The sequence below is a fragment of the Hemiscyllium ocellatum genome, chromosome 17 (genome assembly GCF_020745735.1).
Source record: "Hemiscyllium ocellatum isolate sHemOce1 chromosome 17, sHemOce1.pat.X.cur, whole genome shotgun sequence".
NCBI classification, from domain to species: domain Eukaryota; kingdom Metazoa; phylum Chordata; class Chondrichthyes; order Orectolobiformes; family Hemiscylliidae; genus Hemiscyllium; species Hemiscyllium ocellatum.
Window position 1 is genome coordinate 57,646,608 of NC_083417.1, and position 18,920 is coordinate 57,665,527.

An 18,920-nucleotide genomic window follows, 5' to 3' on the forward strand; every position below is an offset into this window, starting at 1 on the left:
TTAATCTTTATTTTTAGTTGCTGATCAAGGGATAAATATTGACCTAGCACTGGGGAGAACACCTGTGCTTCTCTTTGATGTAGTGTCATGGGATCTTTTCTGTCCACGTGGGGCCTCTATAACATCTGAAAGATGGTACCTCTGTCAGTGTAACGCCCTCTCTGTACTACACAAGTGTCAGTCGTCATGTTTATCAAGCCTTGGTGTGAAACTCTATCACGGTACTGTCTGTGATAAGTCAGACACTCAGCTGTTATATAAGCAAAGGAACGTTAAAGTAGACGTCAATCAGCAGCATTTTCACAAAACTGACTATTGTGTAGTAGCAGCCAGTTTTACATTTTGGCTTACATTATTATACCCAGTCACAGGCGATACATTATTCTGCCACAAAACTGCTTGTGGGTTGCTTTAAGACCTAATCGTTTGCATTCTAAAAGTTAGTAATCAAGGTCACTTACAGGTCTGACTGACTTGATTTTTTTTTGTATAAGCATTAAAGGGCACAAGGTCTGATTGTTAAGTAACCAGGCTGCGATTATTCAAAGCTAATCTTTGGGAGTTTATGGCGGAGGTGCACACCCCTTTGCATTGAGATCTAATAAAACAAGAAAGCAAATGTTATGTAAAGAAAACGATGCATACAGGGAAACTATGGAGTCAAATGCGAATGTCACACTATTCTGATTGTATTGAAGTTGTCAGCCATTCCCAAAGCAAAATTGCAAATCCCATTAAATCACATTTCAGATAAGTCAAAATTCTGCACTGGAAACTCCAGCTTAGTTGAATGTGTGTAAGTGTCTCTTGTGAGGTTTATTTCTGGAGTTAAGTCCTGAACAATTTGAATAATATGGACATATTTACTAAATGAAAACTGAAAGAACTGCGGGTGCTGTAAATCAGAATCAAAAACCGAAGTTGCTGGAAAAGCTCAGCAGGCCTGGCAGTATCTGTGGAGAGAAATCAGCGTTAACATGTTGGGTCGAGTGACCCTTCCTCAGAACTGGACATATTTACTGTTTGACTGTGTTTTTTTTGACATAGATCATACTTAGAGGCAAACTGGGTCACATGGGGTAGCATTAGTTATCTCAATTGGACAATTTTAGACAATAGATAATAGACAATAGACAATTGGTGCAGGAGTAGGCCATTCGGCCCTTCGAGCCTGCACCACAATTCATTATGATCATGGCTGATCATCCACAATTAGTATCCTGTTCCTGCCTTATCCCCATAACTCTTCCACCATCTTTAAGAGATCTATCCATCTCTTTCTTGAAAGTATCAGAGGCTTAACCTCCACTGCCTTCTGGGGCAGAGCATTCCATATATCCATCACTCTCTGTGTGAAGAGGTTTCTCCTCAACTCTATTCTAAATGGCCTACCCCTTATATTTAAACTGTGTGTGTCCTCTGGTTCTGAACTCACCCATCATCAGAAACATGCTTCTTACCTCCTTTACATTTGTGGTAGTTTCCCTGGGAAATTGCCTCACTGGGATTTTAAACTACCGTTAAAATAATAGAGACATTATATTTGAATATTGTGGGAGCTGGAATTCTGTGAGGCAGGAGATTGAGCAGCATATCTTTATTGTGGTGGATTTCACATCAGCTTTACTCACAAACAAGTGATAACAACTGTTATCAGTCAACAATATTTTCTTGATAAGAGATTTGGAGTTACAAGGTATTTTTTTCTTCAGCTGGTAACCAGCCCAGTGATGACAGAGGACCTGCATGTTACCCTGGTTCATACGAATGAGGAGATTATTCCATTGGCGAAAATCTTCTCATTCCAATCTCTCCTTCACACCAGAGCATCTTCCTATTCATCCACTCAAGGGAATGATTAGGTCGAACAGTATCTCAGCCATGTCTGCCTCTCCAGGATAATGACAAAAGCCACCTTTAGGCTTTGTGCTCTGACTCTGTGCCTGTCAACCAGTATCTCTCCCAGGAACACTTTATTCAATTTGCTGAGAATTGATTGAAACTTTTTTCATGCTGGTGGCATTTGCTGGGTTTTTCCCATGAAGATAAAATGAATCCTATTTACCAGTGAGATTGCTACTTTACTGCAATGTGTTACACTGCATTTATTATTTAACCAAGGGCTCAGGCATATATCTTTCAGTTGAACTTCAGACCAGTCTCTTTTTAGGCCTTGCCTGGTGTTCTTGGATGTACTTTAACAAAGCCTGTGCTCTTTTATGAACTTTGTCCGCCAGTTTCAATAGGGAGCTCAGTTCTTGACTTTGCCAGTATTCTTGATCTTTATGCAATGAACGTAAGAGCATCTCAGGCAGACACTGTGAGGCAATTATCTTCAGGGTGTTCGGAGGTAACCTAAAGCCAACGAAAGTACATTGCATGTTTTTTTAAAAAGATATGCCAACTGAGGTACAAGAGCCACTACAATCACGACTTGTATTAGTATAGCACCTTTGACATAGTTAAATATGCTCACCCTTCCCCCACCCACAACCGGCGTTTCTCAGACAGGCCCCAGACAAAAGGCTGTTGCTGAGTCAAAGAACTGAGCTTGGTCAAAGAAGTCAAAAGAGAAATGAAAAACCATGATGCAGGCCCAATGGGCCGCTTGCTGCACCATAATAATAGTGTGGCTCTGTCAGGTAATTTATAGCTGAATTGTAAAGGAGCAGACACAGGGGGAGAGAGAGAGAGAGAAATTTGGAAAATATTTGCACAGAGCGCTACCTGGCTGTCTGAAGGGACAAGGAAAATGAAGCATTCACAAGAGGCTAGAGTTGGAGGCATGCAGGGTTCTTAGGGTATTGTAGACTTGACTACAAAGATAGGCAGGCTTGGAGAAATTTGAACACAACGGTTTAAACTATTAATGGAAACAAAGGTCGTTCACTTTAGGCACGATGGCTCAGTGGTTAGCACTGCTGCCAGGCAGTACCAGGGACTAGGGTTTGATTCCAGCCTCTGGCGACTGTCTGTGTGGAGTTTGCACATTCTCCTTGGGTCTGTGTGGATTTCCTCCTGGTGCTTCGGTTTCTTCCCACAGTCCAAAATGTGTAGGTTGTGTGAACTGACCAAGCTAAATTGCCCATTGTGTTCAGGGAGGTGTAGGTTAGGTGCATTAGTCAAGGGTGAAAGTAGAGTAATGGGGAATGGGTTTAGGTGGGGTACTCTTCTGAGGGTCGGTGTGGACTGGTTGGGCTCCAGGGCCTGTTTCCACACTGTAGGGATTCTAACACTTTTGAAAACCAGGTTTACCCATAGGGGAGGTGAAAGTTAATCACGTACCTGAATTCCACAGGACAGGTATCAGTCTGCTGTGCTGCCAGCGTGGCCGAAGCAGCACTGTACAGATTAAGACTGATGGAAGCAATGCAGGCATCCCAGATAGTCATCTGCAGCACTGCCCATCCCTGAGGAATCCACAAGTTCCTTCCCATAGCTTTCTGATCTTTCCAAAAAGCATTTAACACCATCAGCCAATTATAGCTTGTGAACAGTATGGTGAGATTTCATTGTGTGAATATTATAGCTTTAAATTCCCACCATAAACAGCCCATGCTTGTTCTCTCAGATGCAGGGAATTCATTTTCTATTTTAGTCAGGGAAAACTATCAGAGAGATTTTAATAATTCAATGTTATAATAACCTGGATTTATATAATAGAGGGAGGAGGATAACTTCATTTCCACTCAACCTACTTTCTGTTCTGCTATGTTACTCCATTATACAATTTCCCATTCTTTTCCGGTTGGGAATAGCTCCGCTGTCTTTTCCAGCTCCGTTTTTAAGAGCAATGGATGATATTACTGGAGAAACTCAGCAGGTCTGGCATCATCTCTTTAGAGAAAGCACAGTGACTGCTTCGGATCCAGTGATCCTCCTTCAGACATTTTTTGGAGTCAACATTGTCTCTGCTTTCTCTCGACAGATGCTGCCAGACCTGCTGAGTTTCTCCAGCAATTGTTTTTTTCAGTGTCATTTTAGTTGAGTTAGGAACACAGGACATAGGACACAGACCATTCAGCCCTTCGAACCTGCTTTGCCATTCTAGGTCATGTCTGATAATTAACCTCAACAGCATATTCCCCATTCCCCTTGCTGTCACTAGTAACCAGAAATTTGACAATCTCTGTCTTGAACTTACTCAATGACTGAACTTCCAAAGCTCTATGGGCTAGAGGATTCCTTCACTTTTAGCTTGCTGCAAGAAGAGAAACTGCCAGAACCTATCAGCTCTGGCAGCATTTGTAAGAGGGAGGAAGGCAGTGTTAGTCAGATTCGAGTGGAAGGCCATCAGACTGAAACATTAGAGCTGCCTTTTTAGTCCCTCAGTAGCTGGCCCGACTTCCCATTTCCAGCAGTTTCAGACTTATTTTCGGATTTCCAAAATCTCCACTTTTTCCTCCACCCACCAGCCCTACAGCTAGATCAAAAGAGCAAGGTGAGAAAGTAGCTACATGTTAATGAATTGTATCATATGTTTATTTATTTAATTATTTCTTGACCACCTCAAGAACAATTCATCCTCAAGCATACCCAGATAGAGATCGCAAATGCAATATTCTTGAGATTCCGAGGAAAGTGCTATTTTCCAGGCAGACCCAAGGGATTAAGATATTTGTGACAGTATAGAACAGGTGACAGTGAGTCAGCTGTTTGTTTTACATCCCTCCCCATTGATTTGACTAGAAATAAAAACTGGGATTGCTGATTCACTCCCAAACCTTTACACTTTTAAACAAAAGGGTTCTGAAAAGATTTGCAAGGGTTTTCCCAGGGTAGGAGGATTTGAGCTTCTGGGAGAGGCAGAATAGGCTGGGGCTGTTTTCCCTGGAGCATCTGAGGCTGAGGGGTGATTTCATTGAGGTTTATAAAATCATGAGGGGCATAGACATGGTCTTTTCCCTGGGGTGGAGAGTCTAAATTTAGAGGGCATAGGTTTAGGGTGAGAGGGGAAAGATTTAAAGAAGACTTAAGGGGCAACTTTTTCACACAGAGGGTGGTGCGTGTATAGAATGAGCTGCCAGAGGAAATGGTGGAAGCTGGTACAATTATAACATTTAAATGGCACCTTGATGTGTATATGAATAGGAAGGATTTAGAGTGATGTGGGCCAAATGCTGGCAACTGGGATTAGATTAGGTGACACAGTGGCTCAGTGGTTAGTACTGTTGCCTCACAGGGACCGGGTTCGATTCCAGCCTTGGGCAACTGTCTGTGTGGAGTTTGCACATTCTCCCCATGTCTGAGGGGGTTTCCTCCGAGTGCTCCGGTTTCCTCCCACAATCCAAAGATGTGCAGATTAGGTGAATTGACCATGCTAAATTGCCCATAGTGTTCAGGGATACCTAGGTTAGGTGCATTAGTTAGGGATAAATGTAGTGTAATGGGTTTGAGTGATATACTCTTCGAAGTGTGGATGTGTTGGGCTGAAGGGCCTGTTTCCATGATTAATTTATGACATCTTGTTGGCATGGACTAGTTGGACCAAAGGGTCTGTTTCTGTGCTGTACATCTCTACAACTCTATGACTAGCCTTTGCAGTGGTGAGGAGCCAGCCCAGAGTTCCTTGTAAACTGTGATGTTTAGAACCCAGAAACTGATGGGCATGGATTTACCAATCCCTCTGCAGCAATAATGGACAGAATCACTAAGTAAATACACCAGTTGGTTGGACTGAATAGACTGTTTCTGGGCCATATCTTTTGTGTGTGAATTGTCTTTTTAGATCTGTGTCCGAAGTGCCACCTGAACTGTTCTGTGCACTTACCAATCTAAATCATTAAAATTCACTGTACGTCTGTCCCCGCCCTTGCCAAAGCTGGTCAAAATCATCTCCATGTCCTGGGGAAAAAAGGAATAAAAGTTTCAAATGAATTCAATAAATATATATCACTGCTAAAACCACAGAAAATTACCAGTTCTGACTCAAAATGTTAACTGTGTTTCTCTCCCTTAGATCTGTTGAGGTTTCCCAGTGTTCTGTGAATTTGTTTCAGAATACTATCCGCATCCACAGCATTTTGCCTTTATTACAAAAATACCAAGAAACTGTGACTGAAATCCCTAATTACACACAGAGGCACTTAGCATGTGCAGAGAGAGAGTTAACATTTTAGCCTGATAACTCATATACATGAGGCCTTGGGTACACTGTTATTCAATCTTCCTTTGTGTAACATATCTTTCAATGTTTCATTAAGAGATGCCACATCCTGTTGTAGAAATGGAGCCACAAAACTGAAGGAGACTATCTGTGAGCTTGCTGCTGTCCAACTCAGGTAGAAACAATGTTGTAGATTTGCTATTCTGTGTAAAAGATGGTGTATTAGAGCCGTGTTTTTTTTTTGTTAAATTGTTCTGTGGGGTTCGCTGCTCGCGATTTGGCTCAATACTACTTTGCCAAGAGCAGACCAGTTTAAGTAATGCAATTGTAATGAGATACAGTCCTCATAAGTATTCAAACTAGCTTTTAGGACATTACAGCTAAAGTAATGACCCAGCAGGGAGCTGAAAGCAGCTTAATGCCAACCATTGGGAGTAAGGCCATTACTTTTGTGTTCAACATTTTTGTTTTAAATTCTGTGAAGTCATCAAATTGTTACTTGTTTTAAAAAAGAAACTGGGATTGTTGCAGGCACTGTTGGCAAGCACGAAAGCTCACAGTGAGAAGCGTGAAATGCTACAATGCATAAAATATATTGTGTGTGGTTCCTTTATGTGGATGCTCTGACATTGTCGAATACGAAAATGTGTTTATCTCAAAAAAGTATCTCACAACCTCAATATCATCTCTCATGACCTCTAAATGGCCTACCTGCAGCTGGGTATTGAGGGCTGTGGGCCTTCTTCGAGTGCATCATCAATGCTGCCTCTTATCAGTTGACAGGATCAGGCGGGCACAGACTGACAACTCAAGATTGCATTGTGAGAACATTGTGATTAATGCCTGCACCAGTCTGAACGATGCAGTGGTTCACCATACAATCTGTTGAACTAAAACCGGAGATCTTTTTCCTCCTCACAAATCAAATCATGTTCACATCATTGACTATTTCACTACTTATGATTAATAAAGACAGCTCTGGAGTAATGGTGTAAGCTTCCTGCTGTTTGATCCCCCATCTGCATTAATTTTATGGATATGGACTTTATTTGCATGAGTTTTGGGAGTCATTACGTAGTATGAACTCAAGGTTCATAAATCAATCCTTGGTCCTTCCCATTGAATTTGGCCTGGAATGTGGGATGTTGGCACAACTTGCTCATACCATAGACTTGACTGAGAAATATGGCTTGGATGTTTTCAGAATCTGGTTGATCCAAGATGGTGTTGTGACCATGGATCAGGAAGCCAAGAGTATATTAGAGTGGCTGCAGCAAAGTCTTCCTGCTGACTTTTGTGTTAGTACAAGGCAGAGATAATTATTCTCACTAGTGTGAAGTCACTGTAACATCAATAATTAAAGGTGGAGATCTGAGTAACTGAGTAATTTAGGATAAAGATTATGAGCAGAATCCTTAAGGAGTCTGAGCAATGGGATCTACAGTGAGATTTTGTGGTAGAATTGGACAAAAAAGGGATTAATTGATTCTATGAAAAAGACTTGCCAGGTCCATCTTGATGTCAGAAAATCGTGGCTCCATCTTTTATTCTTTTGACGAGCAGCAAGGCCAATTACTCACTAGGCAGTGGTGAGTTGTAAATTAAGGAGGCTCACTTGGCCAATCATTAACACATGGATCAACAAATGTCCAGCTACACTAATCCCACTTTCCAGTTCTTGGCTCTGGGAGCCTATGGCAACGCGGGTGAATATCTAAATACTGCCTCGATGTTATGAGAGGTTCTGGCTCAACTACCCTAACAGGCAATGTGTTCCAGATTTCCACCACCCTCTGAGTGAAAAAAATGTCTCCTCAGCTCTTCTCCCAGCCTCTACCACTTACCTTACATCCAAGCCCATTGTTATCGTCCCATTTTACTAATGGAGGAAAGTGCCTTACCGTCCACCCTCTCTATGTCCCTCATAATCTCCATCGCCTCCTCTCTCAACCTTTGCTGCTCCAAAGCAAACAATCCAGCTTATCCAATCTCTCCTCGTAGCATAGACTCTGCAGCCCAGGCAATGTCCTGGTAAATCCCCTCCAGTGGTAACACATCATTCCTACAATGTGGTGGCCAGAACTGCACATGATACCCCAGTTGTGGCTTAACCAGCATTTTATAAAGTTGCAGCATGACCTCCTTTACTCTGTATTCCGTGCCTTGACTAATAAAGCAAGTATTCCTTTATGTCTACTTAACCACCTTAACTACCTGCCCAGCTATCTTCAGGGAACTACAGATATATACACCAAGGGCCCTGTGGTCTTCGGGACTTTGGAAGGTCCTACCATTCAAAGTGCAATCCCTTGCTTTGTTCATCCTCCCTAAATGTATCACCTCATACGTTTCCAATAAATTCTATTTGCCACCTGACCAGTTAATTGATGTTCTCTTGCAGATAACGGTTATCCTCATCACTATGTACCATCCTACAAATTTTCGAGTCTGACCTAACCTTCCTGTCTGACCCTTTACATTGCAGTCCAATTCAGTAATGTACACCACAAACAGCAAGAGTCCCCAGCACCGTGCCCCTATTGGAAACAGGCGTCCAGTCATTGAAACATCCCTGTACCATCACAGTCTGCTTCCCATCTCTTAGTCTCAAGGGCATAATGTTAATGTTACCTGACTCATAATCCACAAACCTAGACCAATGTTCCAGAGACATGGGTTCAAATGACAACATAGCAGTTCGAAGAATTTGAATTGAAAATAAAATCTGGAATAAATAGTTAATCTATTGATGATTATTCTTGGCTGTCATAAATACCAATCTGGTCCATTAATGCCCTTTAGGGGCAAAAACAGCCCATCCTTTTCTGACCTCCAGACATACAGCAACATGTTTGCGTACTCCCTGAAATGGCTGAGCAAACCATCCAGGTCAAGGGGATTAAACACTGGCCTCAGCCAGCGACACACACATCCCATGAATGAACTGAACAAAAGCTATCAGAAGGATGTTGTGAATCTTGAAAGGGTTCAGAAAAGAATTGCAAGATGTTGCCAGGATTGGACGGTTTGAGCTACAGCGGGAGGCTGAATAGGCTGGGGCTGTTTTCCTTGGAGCATCGGAGGCTGAGGGGTGACTTTATAGAGGTTTATAAAATCATGCGGGGACATGGATAGGGTGACTAGCTAAGGTCTTTTCCCTGGGGTGGGTGAGTCCAGAACTAGAGGGGATAGTTATAAGGTGAGAGGGGAAAGATTTAAAAGGGACAACTTTTCACACAGAGGGTGTACATGTATGTAATGAGCTGCCAGAGGAAGTGGTGGAGGCTGGTACAATTATAACATTTAAAAGGCATCTGGATGGGTATATGAATAGGAAGGGTTTGGAGGGATATGGGCCAAGTGGTGGCAAATGGGACTAGATTAATTTAGGATATCTGGTCGGCATAGACGAGTTGGACCAAAGGGTCTGTTTCTGTGCTGTACAGCTCAATGACTCTAATTTGCATGCAATGTGCCATTTGCCTGGGATCCCATGCACTCTGACCTTTCTGGCCATTTGGAAAACTATTGTAAGAAAATGGTGACTAATCTTCGTCACACACATTGTCATTTTGGAGCAGACTTATATGCGGCCAGATTATGTGAAGCATGGGAGAAAATAAAGCACTAAAGCAGGAATAACAAAACCATCCTCTGGGAATACTTGGCCCCTACTGTTCTACCATATTAGAGCATGGAGAGACGATTGTCTAGCATCAAAGGCTGTTGGAGAGGAGCCAGTTTCACATTGTTTAAATGCCTGATTCCTTTTTTTAACCATAAACATTTTTTTTCTATAAACATTTGCAATTGTGCATTACAAGCTGTAATTAGTTCCAGGATTTGGATTCATTTAAAGTCACCAACATTTTGTACCTGTAGTCACGACAGTTAAATCCAATATCAACGTTTCAATCAGATTTTCTAATGCGATTCCACACTAGTTCCAATGCATTGTCGAGCCAAATGCAAAGGCTGTTACTTCTTCCGCCATGTAGGTCACCAGGTTCTCCCTCAAGTTTCCACACTATACAGGCCATCAAATGCAGGAGGATCCCATTAGATCTACTTAAGGAGATCACCAACCACGTTAGGAGGACTCAAGATCAGCAACATATCCCACAGTCATTGAGCATGGAAATAGAGCCATTGGTCCAACCAGTCCGTGCCGAACTAAACTAGCTCACTTGCCTGCTCCTAGCCCATATCCCTCCAAATGGAATACTGTCAAACCTTTACAAATCCTATTGGACACTGCTATCCACAGTATGTATGTTAGCAGTCTGAGTATTCAGAGCAACTAGCTGAACCAGCGCAGTCAGCCTGAGCTTCTCCTGTAGTACTCAGACATTGAGTACCTTCTGCTTGAGCTACAATGGATTCTGAAGCATCAGCCACCAGGCGCTGCATTATGTGGGAATGGTATTGCTCATCAGTTCCACTCGGGGCAGAATAGGCTCTTGGCTCTGCTCTCGGGCTGATGTTGACAATGAACTGCAGGCTGTTGAGCAGGCCAAGAATGCACATAACATCAGCCTTGATCATAGGCCATCTCATAGACTTCCTCTTCCGGACACACGTGATTGTAACCTCACCCTCCAGTGGGCTGGCATCTATTCCTTCCTTGACTGTGCCCTGCCTGTAGACCACTCTCACTGTAGACAGAATCCACTTGTAAGATACAGCCTTTAAAATAGGGTGTCAGTGTCTGAGCTGAGCAAACATTTCATGGTGATTGGCAAATGCAGTGAATTTTGTGCAGCAAGTCATTAGGGTCGAGAATGCACTGCTGCCAGAGAGTGCCATGAAGGCAGATCTAATCATGGCTTTCAAAAGAGAAATGGATAATTATCTGAGGAGAAAATAAACTGCGGGGTTCTGGGGAAACAATGGGGGAGGAAGACAGAGTGAGCTGCATAGAAATAATGAGCTGACTAGGCTCCTTCTATTCTGTAACCTGTGTGTGATTCTAAGATTGATGGCTGTTGCTGTGAGAATGAGTGACAGTGGCCCTTCTCTGTCACTGTTTCCCTCCTCTTCCATCTTGTTCTGTTTGATCATAGCCGTTGGGCTGCAGTTCGTGGATATCTGACAGGATAAGGGAGCGGTGAGAGGAAATCTAAGAGTGAAGCTGACAGCACGGGCAGATTATAAATCAGCAGAGACAGTGGGTACAGACCAAGTAGGATACGAGAAGCTCGAATATTAGTTAGGAACATAACGTCACCTTTGGCCTGAATGATAGCCTCAGTCACAACCGTTGCCAGCACTGGTCAGCAACATCTCCTACACGACATGCCTGTCACCCACTGGTGTAGCTGCTGCTGCCTCCCTTTGTCCGTGCAAGAGCGTGTCATTGAGGGCACAGCCATGCGTTTAGCTGATGAGGCTGCTGTTGCTGAATAGCTGGCTGTGCACGCGGACCGAGCTGTGAGTGTGGGTTTGAGACTTGCAGCTGCACCACGTGTATGAGAGTGAGGTGACATCCTGAATGTCAGTGAGTGATATAAAGGGCAGTGCAGAACTGAACAGTGTGTGTGTGACGCTAGTGATTGTGGTGTAGGATATGATATTTGAACATGTTCTCAATCACCTCCAGTACTTATCACTGAACCTCTTGCAGTGCTGCTGGCATTGACGGTGATGGCTATCTGCTCCACTGTCATTGCACTATCCCCACTGTTTCCTGCTGTTACCCTCCTGCGTCAAGGCCTCCAGAGCTAAGCTGGAGAACTGTCAGGCGTCCCTCTCTTACCCTGTTTCAATTTTTTCTGAAGGTCAGACACTCCAGTCTCACCATTTCTAACACCAGGTTCAGCCCAAAATTGACACCTCCACCTCCCCGCCTTTCAAGAGACACAGGCTCACTCTGAGTAGCTCAGCTCAGCTCCATGCTGAGCTCCTGACTACTTGATGCCCCATGCTCAAGCATACAGCCACTAACAGTGCCTCCTGCTGACAACATTAAACACCACAACAAATGAAGTGGCCAGGGAGCAGCATTAAAAAAGATAACCTTCACTTCCAGAAAATTCCAATTTAACCAAACTCATCAGCCTTTTCAAAGAGGTAACAGAAACCATCAAGGGCAATGCGAGGAATGGAGAGTACATGGATGTTCGGGAGGTCTGTGGACAGATAGCACATGAGAACCTTGTGATAAATATTGGCTGGTGCAGAGGCAAGGAGTAGAATAAATCGAAGAAATAAAAGACTTGAAAAGCAGCAGCAAAAATAGCATGCTAAAAAGTCCTATCAACTAAAATATTGGGGATTTTGCCATCATAAATACAACTTGTAAACCAACATGATTTCAAACCAGCAACTTCACTTGTAAATCTATGGGAAAATTGCCTGCAAAAAGTGATATTTCTCCAACATAACAGGCAGGTTCTGACAACCACAATTTATTGGTCGCCTCAGATAAACAATTATGCCTGCCTGAAAGTGATGTGTGTGATGTATTTACTCAATGCTCTCCTGAAGTCAAGATACTCCTTCCACAACATCGACTATTTCTGGTGACACCTGGGAAGGGGGGTGGGGGGAGTGGGATCAGGGGTGAGGGGAGTCACATGAATAGAACATGAATGATTGATGCTGCAGCTTCGAAAGATGTGCAGGCAGTAGGTGAGACCAATACATAAAGAATTCTGAGCAGGGAGGAACACGAGACAAACTAGACAGGATTTCAAAGCTTCCAAACAGCTTCACCAGCTGTTCAGTATCACCCAGGAATAGTCAATTCCACCTGTAGGTTAGTCTATTGACAATGTTACACAAGAACTTGGAAGCCGAAACACTTAATTCCTATTTGTTAAAGCATTTATTGAAAATGGTCAGGTTTAGTCATTAAGTTTTGATTGTGAGAACTAGAATTTACAAACCAGAGGCTCAGCCTCAACTGAAGCCCTGTATTCAATTCTGCGCATCACATTTTATGAATGATGTGGGGGATTTGGAAAGGTGCAAATGAGATCGACCGGGGCGGGGGATACTGGGAATTAAGGGCTTTAACTTGTACAGCAAGGCCAGTCAGCTTGTGATTGTCATCCTTACAGCAAAGAAGGCTGAGTGTCCATGATGCAGATGGCAGGGGCAGCGAGACTATTCTCAAACATTCCCAGCAATCAACATCATCAGGCCTTGGGGTGCGTAATCCAGTGGAGTTTAGCAGACCCCAAATCTTGTACCGAGCATGGAGTCATAGTGTTACATCACACAGAAACAGGTCCAACTCATCCATAATGACCAGATATTCCTATCTGACGTGGTCCTATTTGCCAGCACTTGGTCCATATCCCTCTAAACCGTTCCTAATCATGTACCCATCTAGATGCCTTTTAAAAGCTGTAATTGTACCAGCCTGCACCACTTCCTCTGACAGCTCGTTCCACACACGCACCACCCTCTGTGTGAAAAAAATTACCCCTCAGGTCTTTTGTTAAATCTTTCCCCCACAACGTAAAACTATTTAGCTTTGGATTTCCCCACTCTAGGAAAATGACCTTAGCTATTCACCCCCCATCTGTGCCTCTCAAGGTTTTATAAACCTCGATAAGGTCACCCCTCAGCCTCTAACGCTCCAGGGAAAAACAGACTCAGCCTATTCAGCCTCTCCCTATAGCTCAGACTCTCCAACCCAGGCAAAATCCTTACAATTTTTTTCTGCACCCTTTCAACTTTCACAACATTGTTCCTGTACAAGGGAAACCAGAATTGTAATCAATATTCTAAACATGGCCTCACCGATGTCCGGTACAACTGCAACATGATCTCCCAACTCCTATACTCAATGTTCTGACCAATAAAGGCGAGCATACCAAACGCTTTCTTCACTATCCTATGTACCTGGGGCTCCATTTTAAAGGAACTATGCACCTGCTCCCCTAGGTATTTATGTACAAGCCCCAGGGCCCAACCCTTAAATATGTAAATCCTGCTCTGGTTTGCTTTACCTCACATTTACTTAAATTAACCTCCAAGTGCCATTCCTCAGTCCTCTGGCCCATCTGACCAAGATTCTGTTTACTCTGAGATAACCTTCTTCACTGTCCACCACACCACCTATTTTGGTGTCATCTGCAAATTTACTAACCATACCTTCTTTATTCACATCCAAGTCATGTATATAAATGACAAAAAGCGGTGGACCCAGCACTGATCCCTGCGGCACACTGCTAGTCACAGGACTCCAGTCCAAAAAGCAACCTTCTCCCATCACTTTCTGCCTCCTACCTTCAAGCTAAATTTGTATTTCTAATTGGCTAGCTGCCCCTAGATCCCATACAATCTAACCTTACTAACCAGTCTATCATGTGGAACCTTGTCAAACGCTTTGCTGAAGTCCACGTAGACCACGTCACCGCTCTGCCTTCATCAATCATCTTTGTCACCTCTTTAAAAAACTCAATCAATTTAATGAGACATGTTTCCCATGCACAAGGCCATGTTGACTATCCCTTGCCTTTCCAAATTAAATCAAATCCAGTTAATCAAATACATTAAAATAATCACGGTATCTTGTTCTGTCAGGCATTTTGTGAAGATAACGTGGAGATAAAATCCCAGAATTTGTCCAAAATTTCTAATTTAGCTGGCAAATATCTGGAATATGTCATTGTACCTCATTCAGCCTGAAGTTGTATTAAATCCTTAAAATGACTAACATTAGCAGGATTAAGTATCTGAAATCGTTGAAAGCCCTCTGGAAATATTTGTGTTGTCATTAATCCCTGAAATCTTGCTGATTGCAAGGTCTTATTGATAAATCCTGGGCTGATCAATAAGTTACTAGTTCCGGGATCCACATAACGACAGCCAAACTGAAGGAAAAACTGGAAAAACTATTTTGGAAGTAACATTTTCCATGATTAGGAAGTACAGGTTCTCACTAACAATACATAATGGCCCTTAACTTCCAAAGTAAACCCTCAACAGGAAGAGATAGAGATAGTGGAGGAGATAAAGAAGTGCCACAAAAAAAATGGCAGAGGGGAGAATGAGGAAAGAGAGAAAAGTAAGAGATGCGGACAGAGAGAAAGAGGAAGGTGAGTCTGATAGAGAGAGAGGCGAAGAGAATGAGAGAATGGTGAAAGGGGTTAGGAAAAGGAAGGGAGAGGAGTGATGAAGAAAGAATGGTGGGGAGGGAAGGATGAAAGCAAATGAGAATAAAGCAGAAAGGTGAGAAACATTTTAATTGATCACATTGTGTGTGTTAGTAATCATTTCTCGACAACTTTCAAAGGTGAAGCCAGTGTCTCTTGGAGATATTTCTTCCAGCACCATCTCAATGATTTCTCCATCACCCCCCCTCTCCTAGAAAATGATGACTCATGTGGGTGACCATCTTGTCAGGGACAGCAGCACCTCCAACTCAGCCTGGACTGTAAGTGCTAAGAAGCCACTTGACCATCACAAGGAGGCACAGTTCCGTGTATCTGCTTTTTCTTATTACTGCCACACTGGGATCTGAGATGTGAACCTTTGACGCTGGACGGCACTGGTAAGCATCAGGATACCATCCCTGACATAACCCGGGCCAATCCAGGTCCTGAACCTGAAATCTCCTTCCCTGCCTTTGAAGATGTGTGGTACATCTCCTAATGGGAGGAGGAACAGCAGGAAGTTGAGGACAAGGAGAAGAGATAACAAGAAGCCCTCACTCTGCCCTGTAGTGAGTGCAATGTGATCCTTTCACATTGGATCACAATGTGGTTTTAGAAGAATGTGGGATCAGGAGACCCGAGCCCCTTCCCGTTTTCTGTTCTCAGGAAACCCAAATAGGAAACGACAGGGAAAGAAAGCAATACAATTGTAGAGAATTGGAGTAGGCCATTCAGCCCTTCAAGTCTCCCCCGTCATCTTGCAGCTCAGTTCCACTTTCTACTTTTGCTAAATATACCTCAAACCTAATAACAGTCAATCAACATCACCCTCAATGTGTTCCCTGCCAAGCCACTCACTATCCTGACCTTGGAAATATATTGATGTTCCTTCACTGTTTCTGGATCAAAATCCCAGAATTCTCTCCCCACAGCAAGTGGACTGCAGCAGTTCAAGATGGCAGCTCACCACCACCTTCTCAAGGGCAACTAGGACGGGCAATAAATGCTGGCCAGCCAGTGACACCCATAGCTCCATGAAAGAATTAAAATAAAAAATGTCAGTCTTTAAATCTCCAATTATATCAGAATCCATAGATTTATGAAGGAGTGGATTCTAAAGTTCTGTTTCCCTTGTAGGTTGTGCCCAAGTTTGATTATGTCTCTTTGTTTTTAATTCCCCTATTAGATGAAATAATTTCTCCCTAACAATCTAATAAAATCCTTTTTAACATTTTAAACACCTTGACTGGATTACCTTCCGACCCTCTATGCTCAAGAGAACTGTGTTCTGACATGATCAGCACATTGTCGTGGAAAGCTAAAAGTACCTTTGACCCCGAATTACCTGGAAGAAATAGTCCAACAATTTCAGCTTCTTGAGCTCTGGGCTGTTGTCTCTGAAACATATTTCATCTTGCCGTATGCCACACTGCCTGAAAATGCTTGGGAACTGCGCCACGTGGAAAAGGTAAGTGTCCAGGTGCAAGCTAGTGCCTGGGGGTAGAGAGATTTGTGGGTCCCACCACACGACTGGCTTGGCAGATCCGCCGGTGTATTTCGCTGGCAGCAGGGGGCACTGCAGGCGTCGTGTGACCACTGGCTGACTGATGCCGAGGCCCAGAATCCTGTCCAGGTGAAAAGCAGCGACTTCTCTCAGGTCACTCATCTCCTTCACAATACCGCAAACTCCTGCTCTACACTGGTCTCTGCTGCCCTCCAGAGGACGGGAGCTGTCAATGCTCAGGACAACACGGGCCATCTCCTCCCCTCTGGTGAAGTGGTCAACCTTCTGAACAAAGCCCTGTGCCAGGAGCTTTACAAGTCTCTTGTCCCTCTGACTGAACCAAGTGATGGGTTTCTTCAAGGCTGGCCACCTGAGGAAATCCTTTGGGTGCAACCCGCCAAGCTGAGGACATTCCAAGTATGTTTTGGCTGGTTTCTTTGCTTCTTTCACCTTCTTCGCCTCTTGTTTCTTTGGGGAAGTCACATTATTCTTTTTGGCTGATTTCTGAGTGGTGTCCGTCTCCACATCATCTCGTGGAGCACCCACTATTTCATTGTCCTCTCCTAACCACTTTGTACCATCTTTGCTTTTTGACTTTCTGACTGGTTTGGCTTTGGCGGCCTTTGGATCAAGGTTTGACTCCATAATCTGAACAGATTCCAGAAGAAAAAAATCCTTCCATTTGTGTTTTCTCTGCTGTTGCAAAACGCTGGGATGGACAGCACTTTCCTTGTTCTCTCTTGTTCTTGTATAAAGCTGCTCAGTTCCCTGAATATAGGATTTGCGGTTCATTGCTGCTGAATGAACATCCAGGGTTTGTCTTGTATACAGCAGAAGGTACACAGATCCAAGAAGGCTAAAAAATAAAAGCACTTTCTTTTTGTTCAGCCTCATCTTGTCACTCTCAGGTAACTCAAAGGCATAGAGAAAGTGGTGCGGTTTCTTAAATTGCCTGAAGTTCTTCCAGTACACACGAAAAAAACGCCTTCAAGAGTCAAGACTTGCTACAATTTTGCCTGCTGCTGCATTTCACTCTTCATTAGTTAAACTTAACTCCTGCATTCAATGTACAGTAATGAATATTTGGGAGTTCTTAAAGGCGGTGACCCAGTTGAGGAGCTTAGATGTTTTTATATATAGAATAATGACTGGTTGGGAGCTGCATGCCGTTAACATCTCACCAAGGGGTTCAGACGATGATGAAAACTGCAAAAGATAAAATTCACTTGACATATTATTAAAGCCCCAAAAGCTGATTGCAGCCTTAAATTTATTGCGGGTGAATCTAACTTCAAACTGTATGAAGCATTTCAACATTAGGGAGGAGTTTGCTCTTCCATCAAGATTATTTACAGATCTACTTTATATCAATGTAATGTCCTGATTATAATTCGTACAGTGCATACATTTGGTTTTATGGTATCTTATGTCAGTGTGATTTCTAAACTGTTTTACAAATGATGGTGCTTGCTCTGTTTCATGTATTTTATGAATGTTTTGAAACATTCTGTATGGATGGGCTGTGTACACTGTTTTACATTGACAATAATTAGCTATAGTCCACAAGTGACCGTACAGATTCCCTTTGTTAGGAACTAGTTATGTAGCTTATGGAGTGCTAATCAGCATCAAACATGGAGAAACGTTACAGGACATGCCTCCAGGGATTGAACACTCACTGTGTGTCCTTCAAAACCACACTCTAACCAGCTAACTAATCTCCGTACCTTATACTGGCAATGTACATGAACAGTGTGATGTATGCATAGTTCTGTGGTATTTAATACCAACATGATGGATGTAATATTTGATGACATTTCAGTCTGACATTTACTGTTTTATGCTATTTTATATCAGTGTGATTTAGGTGCTGTTTTTCAGCATTTTTCAATCTGTGTGATTTATTCATTGTCGAGAGTGTGGTACTGGAAAAGCACAGCAGGTCAAACAGAATCGAGAAGCAGGAGAATCAATATTTCGGGCATAAGCCCTTCATCAGAATCTGCAGTCCTCATTTTCTCCAGCAACTGCAGTCCTCAGTTTCTCCTGATTTATTCATTATTTCATACCATTTCAAACTGGTGTGATATTTATGCTGTTTCATTGTATTTTTGTTGTGTGTAAAGTATAGATGGTGATCTACTTCAATGTGATGTATACACTTCTTCTACTCATTTATATTGATGTGATATATTTACATTTT

The 18,920-nt window shown here is 42.9% G+C and overlaps 1 protein-coding gene across 1 annotated transcript; it reads right to left on the minus strand.

Annotated features, from left to right (window-relative positions):
* Window positions 1-1,661: 1,661 nt before the first annotated feature.
* On the minus strand, window positions 1,662-17,621 carry LOC132823773 (Golgi-associated kinase 1A-like). The gene is made up of 3 exons (XM_060837783.1): window positions 16,559-17,621; window positions 5,771-5,844; window positions 1,662-2,355 (listed from the first exon to the last, which is right to left on the minus strand). Exons 1-3 carry the CDS (start codon window positions 17,609-17,611, stop codon window positions 2,151-2,153), a joined length of 1,332 nt encoding a protein of 443 aa, XP_060693766.1. The 5' UTR covers window positions 17,612-17,621; the 3' UTR covers window positions 1,662-2,150.
* Window positions 17,622-18,920: the final 1,299 nt, after the last annotated feature.

Excerpts from the sequence above, each read along its gene's own strand:
- LOC132823773 (XM_060837783.1), bottom strand. The coding sequence starts at position 17,611 with ATGAGGCTGAACAAAAAGAAAGTGCTTTTATTTTTTAGCCTTCTTGGA. Across the intron at positions 5,845-16,558 it reads TGTTGGACTATTTCTTCCAG|GACATGGAGATGATTTTGAC; the intron begins GTAATTCGGGGT and ends TTTTTTCCCCAG. Across the intron at positions 2,356-5,770 it reads AATTTTAATGATTTAGATTG|GTTACCTCCGAACACCCTGA; the intron begins GTAAGTGCACAG and ends CGTTGGCTTTAG.